We start from the raw sequence: 18,454 nt of genomic DNA, 5'->3' as shown, positions 1-18,454 counted from the left end.
AGTGAGGAAGAGGGTTTTAGCATAGAGGTAAAATTGAGGTAGGGAAAATTGATGCTAAAGGAACGATGAAAATAGAATGGAGAACACTACTGCAAAAAAAAAAAAGAGAGAGAGAAAGCGAGAGAGAGAAAGAGAGAGAAAACAGTGAGAAAGAAAAGAGAGAAAAAAAATATATGCACACACTCACTCGTAGACTAACTTATACCATATACAAAAATAAACTCAAAATGGGTAAAGCACTTAAATGTAAGATGGGAAACCATAAAAATCTTAGAAGAATCCATAGGCAGCAAAATATCAGACATTGTCGTAGGGCAATGGAAACTAAGGAGAAAGTAATAAAATAAAAAAAAGTAATCAAAATAAAAAACTTCACAGCAAAAGAAACCATCAACAAAACAACAAGAAATCCCACTGCATGGGAGAATGCATTTGACAATGTTATATCCGATAAGGGCCTAATCTTCAAAATTTACAGAGGACTCTGCATCTTAACAAAAGGAAGATAAACAATCCAATCGAAAAATGGGCGAAGGATTTAAATAGACCTTTTTCTAAAGTGGACATACAGAAAGCCAAGAGACATAGGAAAACATACTCAAAGCCACTAATCATCCAAGAGATGCAAATCAAAACGACAATGAGATACCATCTCACACCTGTCAGAATGGCTTTCATCAACAAATCAATAAACGACAATTGCTGGCGAGGATGTGAAGAAAAAGGTACCCTCCTGCACTGCTGCTGGGAATTCAGACTGGTGCAGCCACAGTGGAAAACAGTGTGGAGTATCCTCAAAAAATTAAAAATGAAACTCCCATTTGACTCAGTAATCCCACTTCTATGAATATATCCCAAGAAATCAGAAACACCAATCAGAAAGGACATATGCACCACTGTGTTCATAGCAGCACGATTTACAATAGCCAAGATTTGGAAACAGCTTGTAAGCAGATGAATGGATTAAAAAACTGTGGTAAGTGCGCGCTTGGCCTCGCGCTGAGAAGGCGGGGAGGGGGACGCCCTCCGTCACCCCTACCCTTGACCGCCCCCAGCCAGGCCCCCACTTCTCTTCCCCAACCCATAGCTCGGCTTCCCAGCGCGCCGGCCCCAGAGTCTCCTTGGAACTCCCTTTCGGCCCAGGGCTGTATGCCGAGGGGTGCGCGACGCAGACTTGGGGAACCCCGAATTCAGGGTTATAACGCAACTTGCCGCCCCCTTTTCCTGGGGGTGAGTGACGGAAGTCAGCTAAACCCATTTTTACCAGGACTCCAGAAAAGAAAGAACTCTTACCATTTGCAACATCATGGATGAATATGGAGAGTATTTTTTTTTTTAAACAAAACTTTATTGGTGATAGTTTTCAAATATGTTTACAACAGCACACTGTTCAAGAGGAAGTCTCATCCTTCCCAGCACACAGATTGATTCACCCCTGCGCCCACCCGGGGCCCCATCCCAAGCCTGAGAGCTCCTCCTGGGATGGGGAGAAGTTCTGAGAGGGGCAGATTTGAGGTTGAATAGGGGCTCCCAACTTTTCTATTAAGAGAGAAAAAAAGCACAAATGGGCTAAGAGGTGATAGACAGCTGACAGCTAAGCAGAGGAGCGCCCAGGATGGGGGGGAGGGGGACAGGGCTGTTGGGTGAATAAAACAGAGCCCCTCCCTAGCAACCCTGGGCTTGAACGGGGGTCCACAGCGGGGGCAGGGGGGCTCTGCCTCCTTTTGCCAGGGTTGCCTTCCCAACTGAGCTGAGAAGAGGCCGGGCATTAAAATCTAGCTAAGAATAAAATTTAGGAGTTTGGGGGAGTGCTGTGGGGAGGAAAGACCCTGGGCTTGGGGCTCCCCCTCTACCTTTTGGGGGGACAACTCCTCTTTGTCAGGGAGAGGGGCAGCTGCTTTGTCTGGGTCCCAAAGCCCAAGGGTGAAGAAAGGTCTGTTGGGGCAGAAGGGGGTAGGGGCTTTAGGGGCTTCCTAAAGAGGCTGAGACCTTTCCAGGCTTGGCAGGGGAGGAGGGGATTAGCAGCTTGGGGGAGAGGGTGGAACCCCAGCCCTTTCCTTTACAAGTCAATCTGCTTCCCAGCCTTGTTAAAATGGATTTGGAGAGGGGGGGATGGGAGGCACTGGTGGAACTTAAATAAGTTTGTAAATTGTTTAAAAAATTTTAGCAAGTAGCCCACTGCACATGTCACTAAAATCTCTCCTTCCCAGGCAAGATTGCTTTGAAGGGAAGGCTGGCCATTCTTTTATTCTCCCTTAGCAAGTTTGCTGGTGGTCTGGTGAGGGAGGTGGGGAGGGAAGGGGGCTGGAGCTAAGTTTGGGCCCCTCTTTCCACACCCTGTCCCTGGATACACTGGTCTGACTAGAACTGAGATACTCGTTTAAAACAAGCAGAAGTGGGCTGGGGTGGAAGAAGGCAAAAGCATTAAGGAGGGCAGGAGGGTGAAGGGGATGAGGGAGAGCAGCTGGTATTCCTGTCTCTCTGAATATCTGGGCTTCCTGTTCCCCGACCCTGGAGGGTGGGGTGGGGGTGAAATTAGATGTAAGGAACTCTGGGGCCCTCTGGCGAAACACTGTCACATTAAAAAAAAAAAAAAAAAAAAAAAAAAAAAGAAAGAAAACCCTTGGGGGCACAGGCACACCCCTAAAACTCAGAAAACTCCTTGCCACACTTCTCATTGATGGAGACTCGGATCTCTTCCTCTTCATAGTCATCAAAATTACTCGTGTCCCCAGGGCCTTTAAACTTTGGTATGAAGGGAGCTTCCACCTGGAGAGGGGTCAAGAATCACCCAGACCTCAGCAGTCAACATAATCCTTGTTAAAACAATAAATACGAATGGCCTAACATTCATGATAACTTACTGAGACTCAGGCCAGAGCTGAGCATTAGGGTGTGAACTCACCTTAACAACCCAAGAATCTTATTACAGTGGACCCTCAGTTTCTCCAAAGTCTCCCATCTCGAACAATTCGAACAATTCGCTCCTCAACCTGACAACCCTTTCATGCTGATACCTGTATGATCAGTCACGCATCTCTCAGGTGACAAAGGAGAGAATGTGCGAATATGAGTCAGTTTACTACTGTTAAAATCTCAGGATATTGTGCTGTGAATATTCTCGTGGGTTTTTTTGCTTTTGTTGCTGCTCATGATGATTGTTAAATTTTCATTTTTTACTGTACACTTCCTTTTTGTTAAATTTTCATGTCATTTTTATTCTTAAAATGTTTATAGATTAAACAGTACAATAGACATGTACTGTATATAAGAAAAGTTAAAACAAGGAATCATTTGGGGGTCTGGATGGATTGATTCAATTTACATTATTTCTAATGTGAAAAAATTATTCAGTTTTCGAACAGCCTTCCAGAACGGACAAAGTTCGAGAAACGAGGTTCCACTGTATAGCCAACTCACCAATTGGGGAAATGACTTTCCAGACAGGGGTGTCTCTTGCTCAAGGTCACAGTGGCCAAGTGACCCTATAATCCCATTTTTAGACCTCCATTGCTCTAAACTGCCCCAGCTAGAATGACCTAGGGCCATGGCCTATTTTCAAATTCTTCCCTTTCCATCTCTCCATTGGCAGCCCCCCCTGGCTCTTGACCTGCCCCCAAAGCCCTCAGCATTTCCGGGGAGAGGAGGGGACACCCACCTTCCTCTGGTAGATGGCAATCCAGTCAGTCGTGGCAAACCACTTATGGTTCTTGATGTCATTGACCCCATTCTTGAGGTTCCCAAAGCGCTTGGTAAGGTCTACCTGAAGGAGGTTCCGCAGCAGATCCTTCAGGTCAGAGCTGAAGTGGGATGGGAACCGCACCTGGGGTAAAAGTGGGGGGGGGGGACACAGACAGGGTGGGAAACTGGCCTGGGGCTTGGGGACCCCAAAACACTGCCTCCACCATCCAACAGTCCTTTGGGGCACTTGAGTGTGTGTTGGAATCCCATTAAGACAGTTAATCAGGCCTGTTGGAGTTTCTGATTCAGAAGGTCTGGGTTGGGGCATGAGAGTCTGCATTTCTAGCTAGTTCCCTGGCCATGCTGATGGTGCTGGAGAGGGAACCACTTTGAGATCTGGTGTCCAAGTTAAATGTTATGATGGTCCCATGTTAGAGAAGAAGAAACGGAGGCTTGAAAGGGTTAAACAGCCTGCCCAAGGTCACACAGAAGAGTGGGACAGGTTGGCTCCATCTTGGGGCTGATAGACTCCAGACCTTGCAATTTTAGCCATTACTTCCTCAGGTGGCTCTGCTTACGTCTTGGGACTTCAGAAATATCCACATTTGAGAGAAACAATTGCTTTTCTATTTCTTTCTCTGCATAGCTAAGGCTCTTCTATTCTTTAAGGCTCAGTTCAAATCTTTGAGAAACTTTCCCTAAATGCTCAGAACCCACGGCCTCGTATGCAACTATTCATTGGATTTATAGCTACAAGAACAGATTTCCAGCACTGCTCTCCCTCTTACAGGCTGTGACCTTGGCCATGGCCTTTAACCTCTCTGGGCCTGTGCCTGCCTTTCCGGCACGGGGCAGATATCCCAGGGTTGCATGAGGGAGATAATACTGCTGAGGGTGCGTGGGAACTGTGAAATGCTACAAAAAAGGGAGTTATGCTCTTCTCCTCTTCCCCCTTGGCACATTCTATGGCTTCTTCTTTGTTTTCCACTTTGGGTCATTCTCTTGGCACTTTCCATTGTGCCTGGTGGCAGACACCTCATCTTTCCCTATTCTGGGACCCCACTTTGCAGCTGGTGATTTCTCTCAACCTCCCTGAGAAGCAGCTGGCTGGTTTCTCCGTTCTCAGGTGGGTAAGATGAGGCTCAGAGGAGGAAAGCCACTTGCCTGAGGTTTCAAAGCCAAGAGGTGGAAGAACTGGGACCCGGAGACGAGTCAACCCACCCGGGCTGAGCTGGGAGTTGCTTCCACCAATTCCTGGTCTGGGTGGAGGGATGGTTGGTCCTCCCAGAAAGGTGAGTGAGCTAAAGACAAAAGTGGGGTTCCCAGCCTCTCTCGAGCCCTTGGATCTCGGACCAGACATATCCCCTCCTCTCCATGCCTCAGCTTCCTCAGTCCCTCGGAGTGCTGGGTAGGATGGAGTGGGTGCACTGGGGCAGTGGGTGCTTAATGCACTCGGTAGATGTTAACTCTAACAGTCCCCTTACCTGCACCCTCTGAGTTAGGAATTCTGTATTTGAGAAGGGAGGCATGGGCCATACACCCTGAATGACTGCCCAGTGGGGTCTGGGAACCAAATACATTAGCTTTCCTGCTGTGAAACTTGTGAAAAATCCCAGAAGGGGGATAATTAGGAACAAGCAGAGCCTCACATAGGGCAGGGTGGGGGTGCGGATGAGGCTTGGGGTTTTAGAAGCCCTTGGGAGGTTGGCACTGTGGGTCCAGGAGTAGCCAGTGAGGTTGTGTGGGGTGTTGACCTCAGTTAGCATGGCTGATACACCCAATGTCACTGCCTGGCCTGACTTAATGAACTTCTAGATTGTTCTTACAATGATGGTGGGCGGAGGGGGAGAGAAGGGTTTGTCCTAGCAGAATCCCTGTGTCCGGGCCTCACCTTCCCAGAAACAATCTTCTCGTAGATCTGAATGGGCTGGTCAGCGAAGAAGGGGGGGTAGCCAGCAGCCATCTCGTAGATGAGAACCCCCAGGGCCCACCAGTCCACAGCCTTGTTGTAGCCCTGGGGTGGAAAGGGGGTGCAGGATGAGGGAAGAAGGGTGAAGAAAGGGCACAGGCGGAGTGGGCCTCAGGGACAGTGGGAGGGGTGGGGAGGAGCCTACTTTGCTCAGGATGATCTCAGGGGCCAGGTACTCGGGGGTCCCGCACAAGGTCCAGGTGCGGCCTTTCACACGCTTGGCGAAACCAAAGTCTGTCACCTGTGGGCACAAGAGTGGGGTTGGTCGAGAGCGAGGGAGAGAGGGTTCAGGCCATGGACACCTGGGGCTGTCCCTTGCCTGGCCCAGCAGGTACCTGAATGTAGCCCTGCTGGTCGATGAGAAGGTTCTCTGGCTTCAGGTCCCGGTAGATGAGATCGAGCGAGTGCAGATACTCGAAGGTCAGGACGATCTGGGCGGCGTAGAAGCGGGCATGGGGCTCGCTGGCAGGGACAAGTGGAGAGGGGATGAGTGAGTGTGGTGGCCACACTCACCCAGCAGGACTCACCCGCCCCCAAATGGTCTATCGGGTGGGCCTACAGCCCAGCTACCCAAAATGTGTAAGAGGAGAAGCCTTGTTCATAAAGAGCTCCAAGAAGGAACGAGCCCAGCTGTCCATCAACAGAGCCATGGTGTCACAGACTGTGACAGATTCAATAAAATGCTACCCAACACCACCATCAGGACACACGGACATGCTCAAAACCGTGGCTAGATCTCAAAACAATGATGTGAAGAGAAGAAAAGGACAAAAGAATATGAACTGTGTGAGGCCATTTATATCAAGTCCAAACCCAGACCAAACAAATTCTATGGTGTTTAATGCCAGAAGGGACAATTGCCTTTTTCAGGGTGGTGATCTGCCAAGAAAGGCATTAGCGCAGTGGTTCTCAACCTTCTGGCCCTTTAAATACAGTTCCTCATGTTGTGACCCAACCATAAAATTATTTTCGTTGCTACTTCATAACTGTAATGTTGCTACTGTTATGAATCGTAATGTAAATATCTGATATGCAGGATGGTCTTAGGCGACCCCTGTGAAAGGGTCGTTTGACCGCCAAAGGGGTCTCGACCCACAGGTAGAGAACCGCTGCATTAGAGGGATTTTTTCTGGGGTGATGAAATACTCAATAGGGTGTTTTGGGTTGTGGTTAAACAAATGTATGCTACTGTCAAAACTCATGGAACAGAACAGTGACCTGTGCATTTTATTGTATGTAAAGTGAACAGCTATCTGACTAAACAAAATAAAACAATAGCATACATTTAAAACCTGCATAAAATCACCCCACTGCTCAGTGATTGAACATCAACCCATGAACCACGGGGTTCCCGGTTCGATTCCTGGTCAGGGCACATGCCTGGGTTGCGGGCTCCATCCCAGGTGGGGGGCATGCAAGAGGCAGCCGACAGATGTTTCTGTCTCATTGATGTTCCTATCTCTCTAAAGTCAATAAAGACACATAAAAAAAACCCCTGCATAAAATCGCCAACTTAAATGGTGAGACCTGTTACTATGTTTGTTTTGTTTCACGGTGGTTGGGTGGTTGAGACATTGCAGGTTCCTCAGCTCAGGGGGAAGGAGAACCCACAGGGACCTGGAGAGGCTACCTCCGAGTCCCCAGATGGCTTGGTATGTGACATCGCCTGTGGACACCCCCAGGCCTGGTGGGCTGGGGCAGTCCGCTCACCTGAACCTGCCAATCCGCCGCAGATGTGAGAACATTTCCCCGCCGGGCACATACTCCATGACCATGTATAAATTTGAGTTATCCTGTGGAGAGCAGCAGCTGGTCAGGGCCCTGCCCCCCAAGCCCTGGGCCCCACCCGAAGGTCCGATGCCCTTGACCAGCAGGAGTTTGGAAACCGGTGACAACACCAATCTAGGCTCCAATATGAGGCACATGCCAAGGACCAGACACTGTACTCACTGAGCTCCCTATCTCACTTCCCTCTGCGCATGAGGACAAAGGGACAACTATTATCCTGCTTGTGGGGGTGGGTGGTGAAAGGGAGGGCTGGCTACAGGTGCCTGGGCTGGAGAGGGGACTTCACAGTCTGTGACTGTCCTGAGCAAGGCTCTCGGGCCACCATTTTATCACAAAATGGAACCAGGAGAGGCTATAGAATTTGTGCCCCACCCCCTGCCAAAAAGCGTCTCCTTACTAAAACAATGATTATGAATCTCAAGACGGCAGCAGTAGAGCATGACACCAAGTACAGGCCCTTGTGACTGCCTGGGTGGCAGGCCCCAAGTGGACTTTCCCAACTCTCAAAGTCCAGCTCAGGATGGCCCCCAAAATAGCTCACATAGGGTGCTCATGATGTGTCATGGAAACCTTTTGATCCCCAGTTTACAGATGAGGAAACTGAGACTCAAGTGAAGTCCTTCGCCAGGGTCACATGGGCAGGGGGCGCTGAGCTGGGATTTGAACCCAGGCCACATGTCAGGTTTTTGTAAACAGAGCGGTGATTTTGAGGGATGTCATCCAGGTTGACTGACATGACCACACAAGGTTATCAAGTAGACAGACCTAGGAGTTGAACGTGGGTGGTAAACAGAGCGGTGATTTTGAGGGATGTCATCCAGGTGTTATCAGAATCCCAGGCTGATCCTCCTTTCCTCATCAGTGGTGGTGGTGGGGGGGGGCTCACCTTCCAGGGGAGCCACTGATTGCCCTCAGCCCCCCAGCCTGGTTTCCCTCTCTGCCCCCTCTATTCCCCGATGGCTGGGACCCACCTTGAAGGAAAACTCAAGTTTGACAAGGAACGGAAAGTTGACAGCCTGCAGGATGCGCTTCTCATTCAGGGTGTGCTCGATCTGTTTCAGCTTCACCACCTAGGAGCAGGAGGGGTGTGGAGAGGAGGAGGTATGAGAGGGCCCTCGTCCCCCAGGCTGGTTTCTGTGAGGGTTTGTGGCCTGTGGAGCCAGGTGGGGTGCTGAGGACACAATAAGAAGGCTGAGGCTGCCTGTCCCCACGTGGCAAGAACACGAGTCACCAGGCTTTTCAGTGCAGAGGGATCTGAGCTGTGATGGGGGAAGCTCGGGGCTTGCGGATGCCCAGATGAGGCGCGAGGTAAAGTCTGGGGCAGGGGTAGTCAGAGAAGGCTTCTTGGAGGAAGGGGCAGTAGCGGAAAGACAAGCAAGAGCAGTGCCAAAGGAGTAGGGGGTTTACAAAAAACTCTGCATCTAGAGCACTCACACACAGTACATACCCAAACCCCAAGCTAATTTCTCCTCAGCCCTCAGCTATCTGCAGCAGGCCCTTCGTGCACAGTGACTGAAGCCCTGAGGGGTATGTACTGTGAACACACAAGCTTGGAAGCCCAGAGAGGGGCAATGACTTGCCTAAGGCTGTGGTTGGCAAACTGCGGCTCGGAGCCACATGCGGCTCTTTGGCCCCTTGAGTGTGGCTCTTCCTAAGCCTTAGAAGTACCCTAATTAAGTTAATAACAATGTACCTACCTATATAGTTTAAGTTTAAAAAATTTGGCTCTCAAAAGAAATTTCAATCGTTGTACTGTTGATATTTGGCTCTGTTGACTAATGAGTTTGCCAACCACTGGCCTAAGGTCACAGGCCAGCTGGTGTGTCACACACAGGCAGCCTGGCTGTTCAGCCAGCTCTGAACCCCTGTCTGGGGCCTTTTTTGCTTTGCTCACAGCTGTATCCTTTGTCTATACCTGCACTGCCCAATGCCATCCACACTAGCCATATATGGCTGTTGAGAGCTTTAATGCGGCCGGGAGACTGGGGAACTGAGTTTAAAATGATGAATATCTAAAGTGAAAATTTAAAAACTGACACTTGACACAGTTACTAGACATCTTTTAAGTCTGTCTGGAACAACTTGGGCTATGCCAATCTTGCCTTTTCAACTTCTCTACTTTTTCTTCTCTTTCCTTTAAAAATTTAACATCAGAACAGAGATATGTTGTAAAGTGTAAAATGCACACTGGATTTCAAAGACTTGGTATGAAAAAAAAAAGTAAGATGCCTCATTAATGATATTTTACATTGGTTACATACATTGAAATTATAATGTAAATATACTGATTTAATTACAACATATTATTAAAATGCATTCCACCTGTTTCTTTTATTTAATGGGGCTTCTAGAAAACTTAAAATCATACGTGGCTTATATGACACTTCTGCGCAGCAGTGCTTTAGAGTAGTGACTGGCATAAGTAGGGTGTCAAAAATATTCACAGAAAACAGGCCTGTGTAAATGCCACCTCCTCCAGGAAGCCCTCCGGCCACCTGGAATACAGGTTAGGTGTCTGACACTGTTTCCAGCGCCTGATTTCCCTCGGTATTCGGCCTGAAGGGGAACTTCGTGGTGCCCTTCTGGCCCTCAGGTCTGGCACATGATGGGGGCTCGAGAAGCAATTGGTGAGTGGATGGATGGGAAGAGCACTCCAGGCAGCAGGTGGGATCTGGCCGCAGGGCAGAGCTGAGCTCACCTTTTGTTTGTCCAGGATCTTCATGGCGAAGTGGTTCCCAGTCTCCTTGTGTTTCACCAGCATCACCCGCCCGAAGGAGCCTGTGCCGAGGGTCTTGATTCGATCAAAGTTATCCAAATTGGCTGTATTCTGTGGATGGAGAGGTTGAGAGAGTCAGGGACCCTCTTCCCTGTGGCCTGCTGGGCCAACGTCTGGGGCATCCTATCTGCCACCAGCAGAGGGGGCCCTGGGGAGCAGGGAGAGTGATGGGGTGAGAACAGGGGGCAGAAAAGCAAGATGGCGGAGGGCACATTCCTTGAGGCGAGTGGCAGAGGCCAGATCTGGCCCTGGCCTGGGGCCCAGGAGCTGCTGGCAGCTGTGTGGGGGGCAGGGGCCACCAGCTGTAGGGGGTGGTAGGATGGGGGAGCCTGGCAGTGGGCAATCAGGTGCCTCTGTCTAGGAGCCTCCAAGGGTGTCCAGGCATCCTCCACAGGGTTCTAAATCCCAGCCATGACGCAGGGGTTACGCTGGAAGACGGAGGCCATTAGCTCACCCCTTCAAGGGTTCTGCACACAGGGCGGGTGGCGGGGGGCGGGCTTACCTGATCAGGATTTTCCCATTTTTTAAGAAAATCTTCTTTGGCTTTGGCTAAGAACTCTTTCACTGGAAGGAAGAGAAGGGAGAGTTAGCTAGACACCCCCATCTCACTGGGGCAGGCCCAGGGTGTTCCTGGGGAGATGCTCATTTGTGGAAAGTGGGGTGCAGCTGTTTCAACCAGAGTCTGATCTTTTTTCCCACTAGGGCCTTTGGGTGCCCTGGCTGAGACTGAGGGCAGCTTGGGAGGGGCGTGATCTGGGCTAGGGCCTGGGTCCCCTTTACTACAGGGAGGTGGGATCCAGCCTCAGCTCTTACAAAATGGGGTACAGAGCAACTCGGGGGTCACTCTCAGGGGGACAGAGGGCAGTACCCAGGCCAGCCCACCCCCACTTCATGTCCCAGTTCTGACCGGCATTCCACGGCCAGGGAGGGCCAGGGAGGACGCCAGCCGAGGTATTTATAGCCTCAGGATTTGGCTGTTCCTCAGGCCCCTTCTCTGGGGAGGCCGGTCGGGGGGGTGGAAGCCTCTGGGGCTCGGGTAGCAAGCGCCCTTGGGGGGCTCAGCTGTTGCCCTGTTCCTGCCTTTGCCAATTCAGGGGCCCTGGCTCCAGAGCTGGTTCAAGGGAGGCCTCGCTCTATGCCTGCTCCCCAGAGGCCCCTCAGTACCCCAAGAATATCACCATTCAGCTAATACTGAAGACTTCCCAGCGGGCTGACCCTGGGCCTGCTGTTTTGTCTCCACTATCAAATTTGGTTAACTCACCAAGTTTCCTTGTATTCTTCTCCCCATTTAACACTAGGAAACTGAGGCTTCAACAGAGTCATACTTGCCAGCACCCTGCAAATCATTAAGGGCCAGGACTCTGGAATTGAGATTAAGTTCAGACCCCAGCCTGGTTCTGCTAAACTGTGTGACCTTAGGCAACTGACCTTACCTCTCTGGGCCTCAGTTTTCCTCATCTGTAAAATGGGGAGAATAATAGTAATGACCTGGCAAAGTAGTTTTGAGGACTGAATGAGTTAATCGAGGGCAGTGGTCGGCAAACTGCGGCTCGCGAGCCACATGCGGCTCTTTGGCCCCTTGAGCGTGGCTCTTCCACAAAATACCACGTGTGGGCGCACACGTACAGTGCGACTGAAACTTTGTGGCCCATGCGCAGAAGTCGGTTTTCGGCCTGGGCGAGTCTATTTTGAAGAAGTACTGTTGATATTTGGCTCTGTTGACTAATGAGTTTGCCGACCACTGATCTAGGGAAATGGAGTTGGACAGTGACCTGTATGAGGGTCATTCCATATAACTGTTGATTATTAATTTTGCTTTCAAGTATTTTTTATAATTGAGGTATAAAATATAGGGGATGCATTGAGCGCTCAAATCTTAAATGTGTGGCCTGACAGATGTGTACATTACGGACCTAGAGACAACCCCTGGGGTCAAGCATGCCTTGTGCCAGCCCTGAGCTAAATGCTTTCTATGCTTAAGTCCTACCCCGATGGCTCAGAGTTGCTATTACCTCATTGTACAGAAGAAAAGACTGACCAGGCCTTAGGTGGCCTGCCAGACCCCACTGCTCACGAAATTAACTGCTTTCCTCCGGAAAGGTTGTAGTGAACTAGCGTGGCCCACCGACAGACCTGTCCTCAACCCTCTGATGTTCCCGGACAGGTGCCACCCTGAGGGGTCCTGCACACTTGGACTCTGGCCTTGCCTGTCATTTGTGTGTCCCACCCATGTGCACCAGGAGTCCCACACAGCCTCTGGGTAGCCACCACCCCCACGATCCCCAAGGCTCTCCCTCAGCATTCGGATGAAAGAACCTCCCATGGGGCTACAAGAGCAGCAGATGGAGAAGAGATCACTGGCCAGGAAAGCCTTACAAAGAGTGACCGGGCAGAGTGAGGGAAGTCAAGGCATGGTCAGGAGTCCTAGGCTGGCGCCTGGCTGGGCCACCAACTGACTGAGAGACCTCTCTGAACCTGGGGCCAGCACCACACCCAATGCTCACACTAGCAGAATCTTTCCTGACACACACTACCTTCCTTGGACACCTCCAATGTATACGCTAACTTCTGAACGAAGGTGGGGGAGATGGTACCCTTTTGTAATTCTACCTTCACCCGCCCAGGAAGGTAGGGAGAAGTGGGCTTGTGAGGAGTCCAGAATGCCTGGTCCCACTTCTTTCGCTCTCAGCCATCCCTGAAACTGCCATGTCCTGCTTTTCTGACGTGGGTACCCCACTGAGAGGCTCCACAGGGCGCCTTGGTCCTAGCGTAGCCCTTCTCTGTCCCCTCTGGTGCCACTGGCTCGCAGATTTGGGGATGGGGCACAAGGGAGGGGCAGAGCCAGGAGGAACAGGCAGATACAGAGGAATAATGATGGGGTAACCCCAGCCGGGAGCCCCTATACTCACCTCTGCTTCCTGCCTCCTCCAGCAGAGGGTACAATGGGGGTGGAGTGGGATGGGGTGATCTGGGGCCCGTCTGCCCCTGACCATGGAGACTCAGGGTGCTGGCTGTGGCGTAGGTGCCCAGAGGGTGCGGTGCAGGTAGCTCAGGAAACGAATAGTCAGGTGGGCCCAGAGGAATAGCTGCAGCCATAGCTGGAAGGTGGTCTCTGAGTCCCCACCCTGGCCATTGCCTGAACCCAGATTCATCCTAGGCTACCCTGGGAACCAGGGAAACCAGGAATATGCAGAGCTTCTGAGCTGGTTTCCTCGGGAGGGCCTTGGGGAACCCTGAAGGAGGAGCTGGTTGCTAGGGAAGCATTTAAAGGTGCCTGCTCCTGGCTAAGGTTTGCAAAGGCCCTCCTTGGCAGGAGGCAGTGGGAAGAGTCTCCCTAGGATGTCCCTCCTGGCTGGCCTCCCTGCCCCGGGGGTGCTAACGCTAACTTATTCCAGGGACTTCACTGCTCCCAGGATGCCAGACCCTGCCTTCCCCAGGTGGGTGGACTACCCAGAGGATGGTACCTGATGTGCCCAGGGCAGTGCTCACTGGGCAGAGGAGAAGGGGTTAAGAGCTTAGGCCCAGGCAGCAGCCAGGGACTCCTTGGGGGCTAGAGAGGCCCCAGGGCTCCATTAATTAGCAGAGAGCTGGGTTGGGTGTGTGTGTGTGTGGGTGGGGATGGTGTAAGAGCCACCCTATCACCTCTCCAATCCTGTAGCCCCAAGAGAAATGGGTACATCAGGCTTTCTCTTGTTCCTATGCAGGGCGGAGAGTGGAACGGCATCCTGGGATGTCCTTGGCCTCTGTCAAACCTTGCCCTGTGCTTGGCTCTGCTCTAGGCCATGAAAAGTCCAAACCGGAAACAAAGGCTAAACCCAGCGGTGGGGGAGGGGGAGGCTGCCTTGACCATCTTCCTCCTTTCCAGATCTCAAAAGAAGTGGATGGTGAGTGGCAGCTTCTCCCAGTGTGCCTAGCACCCGTGGCCCTTCAGACAACTGGAAGTGGCAGAGAAGGGAAACCCAGCCAGCTGCTGGCTTGTGAAACATGCCGCCCTGCCCATGTCTTCCACGGGAGTAGGGGGGGTGGAGGGGTAGGGTGCGGGTTCCAGCCTCCATCATGGTCTGGATTCGATCTGGGCTCATAAAGAGAACCCCACACACCCTTCCAAAATCCAGGACTACCGCAGGAAGCAGGAGCCCAGTCTCAGACTTCCCAGACAAATCTCAGTACTCTCTGTCCACCAAAACCTGGTTGTCCCAGGAATTCTGGGGCAGGGATGCCAAGTCAGGGCTGGGACCCCCGACTCTGGGCTGGCTGATTCCTCCAGGCTAGCTTGGATCCCCTGCTCTGAGCTGGAACATCCCTCAGTCTGAGCTGGACCCCAACACTGACTACCTCACCCCCATTCTGAAATGGACCTCTATTCTGGATTGGGTGGTCCCCTAGTCTGAGCTGGACCCCAACACTGGGCAGGACCACTGCAGAGTCTGATGGCTCCCCATTCTGTACTGGGCCATCTGGCCTGGACTCCATCTTAACATCCCCCCATTCTGACCTGGACTCCATCACTGAGCTGGACCAACCGCCATTCTGAGCTGAAGCCCAATACTGGGCGAGTCTATCCCATTGCTCTGCTCTGAGCTGGACCCCTGCTCTGGGTGGACCACACTCCCTTGTCTAACAGGGCTACCAATCCCCCCAGCTCTTCTCCAGGCCCCCAGCCCAGGATTGTAAGGGAGGGGTTCCCAGGGCCAACCAGACGTCCACAGCCCTCTCCTCTCTGCCTGCCCCCCAAACCCTACTGCAGCCCGTCTCTGACTCCAGGGGCAGAGTGCTCGGAGAGTTGCTATAGCAACAGGGTTTAGTCTCACCATCGTTGAAGTTGGAAGCCATCACTCAGTCTTCCTCTCAAGGCACCAGAACTATGGTGGCTGAGAAGGCTCAAGAGACCTGCTGCACCAGCTTGGCTGCCCATCCCCAGATACCTGCCTATAGGGGGAGCCAGGGAGTGGTGTGTGTGTGTTAGGGGGGGGGGCAGGAGGAGGAGCCAAACCTGGGCCAGTAGGGGCAGGGGAGGGGCAGACAGGACCCTCAAGTTTCTGTCGGCCTGACTGGGTTAAGGCAAAAAGCTACCTTGGAAAGACCTTCTTAGGCACCCATACAACTGCCAATACACAGGTGTTTGACCCTCTTGCACTTCCGTAGGATGTTAGAAGGCAGCAATTCTTCCCATTCAGGGACTTCTTAGGGGCACTTTTCACGCCCAGAGCCTGGACCTGCTTGTCCCCAGGGCCTAGAATGTGTGTGTATGGGCTCCCTCTCACCAGCCCTACCCCTTCCCCCATGGGCCGGCTCCCAGGGGTGCTTTTGGCCAGTGCCAGCCAAGGCCTGAGCCCCACTTGGCTGCCTATCCTGGGAGCCTCTTGGGGCCATTGCTCTCTCTCAATTTCTCCAGCTTGCTCAGAGCCGGGTGCTAGGTTTTTTCTCTGCCCTTTCACCATCTTGTCCAGGCCCCTAACAATGGCTTTGGCATCTTTGGGTACAGATTGCCCCTACCCCACTTCACCCAACTCCAGGTAGATCCCCCGCTCTCTTGAGAGCAGGCTGACATTATCATGCCCTGGCACCAGATGGTAGCACAGGGGGCTGCAGGATGCCTAACTAGTGCCTACTAAGGCTTGGGCATTCTCCTTACCCCAGTATGGCTGGTGTCTGGCAGATGAAATTCAGGTGCCCCCTGCAGGCTGGCCTGGCTACTGCCCCTAACTCCCACCCTACCCCAGCCTAGTTATAAGAGGGCAAATTTTGACTAACTCCATCCTTTCAGAATCAGAGTTCCAAGCAAAGTGGGGCTTCCTTCCTTATCCTATTTCTTTCTCTGAGAATCCCTGCAAGTCTCTGGAAGGAAGTACAGCTGAGAGCATTTCCCAATGTATGACATGGGTCCCACTGGCTGGGCATGAAATGATTTTAGGGATGTTTCACTATTCTAGTCACATTGCATTTCAATGTGTAGCAGGAAAGAATATAACTGGCACAGTAATCCCATGATCATTTATATTACTGCTTAGGATGGATCAAAGTTTATGTCTGAACTTAAAAGTAAGTCAAAATTTTTACTATTTTAAATTAAGAAAATATAAATGAATAGAGTAAAAATCAGGGAGGTAACTTGCGAATGTCCAGGTTAGGAAATTCTGGGGTCCTGGAAGTTGGCTGGTAGACAGATCTGAATGTGAATCCTGCTTCTGTGACATCATCTATGTCAAACTCAGAGTCATTTAGAAAATTCGCAAAATAGCCCGTTATGAAAATCACTCGAGTGGACAGATCTATGGAAACCATTTGGCTGGGCATATCCTAGATACCCAATAAATAGTGGCCCTATTCCACCGTGATGGTCCATTCCTGGATGTCCGCCCTGCGCTCTAAGAGAATTAGTGGTTCCTTCCGGAGCCACTGATCTTCTTCCCTGTACAGCTTCCCCCTCTCTCCCCCCCCGCCCCACACACTGCATGTGTTTGATTGATGGTCCATTCCTGGATGTCCGCCCTGCGCTCTAAGAGAATTAGTGGTTCCTTCCGGAGCCACTGATCTTCTTCCCTGTACAGCTTCCCCCTCCCTCCCCCCCACACACACTGCATGTGTTTGATATCCCTTGAAAGTTTTCCAGGACTGGGTCATCTCCCCAACTTTCAACTGAGCCACTGCAATATATAGCTGCCTGCCTCCACCTTCTACCTCCCAGGCCTCACCTGCTGGGGGCCCAGCCCCTCCCTGTGTGCCTAGTCCCCTCCAAGCTCATGCCCAGACTTTTTTTGGTCACTACCCACCTGCTCCTCTGTCATCAAGTACTCAGCTACAGGCACTTGCCTCCATATCCCCCGCCCATCGGTGACATGTCAGCCCTCCCCATGGCTGCTCAGCAACTGAGTTCTGCCATGTGAAAATAAAGTTCCTTGGTTTTCATATCAGGGTCTTTCTGGGAGGGGAAGTCAGAGTGTCCAGACACTGGGGTTTGAGACCAATAACTAACTAGGAAAGGCATATTTGGACGCGGCCTCCCTTTTCAGCTCTGACTATTTCTGGGTAATGGGAAGTGGATCCTAGCTGAGGTCCAGCTTTAGGCCTGGAGTGATGACAATCTAAGAACTGGAGGAATTGAGGAAGGGGATTGAGAACCATTTCTGAAAGCAGATACAGAAATTCTTTCTCTGGTTGGCTATAAAAGGCCAACGCATTTTGTAAGGTGAGGGGGGAACAAGCCTCTTTCTGGCTGAGCCCTGGCAATGATCAGAATCTGTCCCTTGGCAAAGCAAGTCATTAGATGTCACCCATTACTCTCTCTGATTGCCATCCCCTGAGTCCCCTTTCTCACCATTCCAGCTCAAGCTGAATGAGCCTTGTTAAACTCAGACACTCTTCATCCCCCACTTTTCATCCTGAGCCAGGAGCGGGTGAAGAAGCCCAGGGGACTGGGTGAATGACGGAGCCTCGGTTGTGAAACGACCATTTATTATTGAGGGGACCTCTAAGGAGCCTAGAGCTCACTGCACAGTAGGAGATGGATAAAGGCTCTGCTGCCACCCCCTAACCCCAACCAGGGAAGGAGGAAGAAACAAACCCAGCAAGACCAGCTCAAACTTGGCTTTGAACACACTGAAGCAGTTCTCTAGGTTCATAAACAGTCTGCTACCCCAGCTAGGGACAGACACTTGGGAGGAGAGAGCACAAGCAGAGCAGCAGAGGGACAGGATGAGAGAGGGGCAGAGGGACCCAGAATGATCCTGTCCCCCATGCCAAGTAACACAGAAGGGAAAAACAATGCTGGAGGTGGCTCTGGGAAAAGCTCAAGTGGGCACAGTGTGTTTGGAGGGGGGCTCTGGTAAGGTGAAGAAGGAAAGGGCAAGAGAAAGATGGCGGGGGCTGGAGGAGGGAGGGGTGTGGTCACCAAGTGGCCAAAGTCCCTATGGGATGGAGGCAGACCCCGCAGCACTCCCAAGACTGGCAGAAGCCTGGGTCAGGGTCTGGCCGTGAGGCCCATCAATGGGAGAGGTGAGTGAGGAAGTGAGGGTATTAGTATATGGGAGAGGGTCCAGGAAAGTAGGGAATAGGGTAGTGACAGGGCCCCATGTGGGGCCCCAGCGGTCATACGTGCCATGGTTGGCAGTGACAGCTGGGTGGGGGGGCACAGTTTTTGCAGTGGGGGGTGGCCTTTGGCAAGGGGGCCCCTACGAGAGTTCTGCGGGCCCTGGGCCCTAACCTTGGACAGGCAGGGGGAGGGGGCGCTGGGGGAAAGC

The 18,454-nt window shown here is 51.7% G+C and overlaps 2 protein-coding genes across 2 annotated transcripts in view; both read right to left on the bottom strand.

Annotated features, from left to right (window-relative positions):
* Nucleotides 1–1,258, bottom strand: part of SAMD1 (sterile alpha motif domain containing 1) — a 4,058-nt gene extending 2,800 nt beyond the window's left edge. Inside the window, exon 1 of the mRNA XM_005857265.2 lies at nucleotides 1,082–1,258. Within this exon, the coding sequence (XP_005857327.1) occupies nucleotides 1,082–1,258 (177 nt within the window). The remainder of the gene's footprint in view (nucleotides 1–1,081) is intronic.
* Nucleotides 1,259–1,326: 68 nt separating this feature from the next.
* Nucleotides 1,327–10,800, bottom strand: PRKACA (protein kinase, cAMP-dependent, catalytic, alpha; the record flags this gene model as incomplete). Its single annotated transcript, XM_014543296.1, has 9 exons — nucleotides 1,327–2,769; nucleotides 3,659–3,823; nucleotides 5,573–5,695; nucleotides 5,796–5,891; nucleotides 5,986–6,112; nucleotides 7,361–7,443; nucleotides 8,410–8,508; nucleotides 10,137–10,265; nucleotides 10,717–10,800. Coding segments are annotated over 9 exons (1,032 nt in total), but the record flags the coding sequence as incomplete, so codon positions are not given.
* Nucleotides 10,801–18,454: the final 7,654 nt, after the last annotated feature.

This window comes from Myotis brandtii, unplaced genomic scaffold, assembly GCF_000412655.1.
Source record: "Myotis brandtii unplaced genomic scaffold, ASM41265v1 scaffold1092, whole genome shotgun sequence".
Taxonomy (NCBI): domain Eukaryota; kingdom Metazoa; phylum Chordata; class Mammalia; order Chiroptera; family Vespertilionidae; genus Myotis; species Myotis brandtii.
This window is presented reverse-complemented; position numbering and strand designations above follow the sequence as displayed.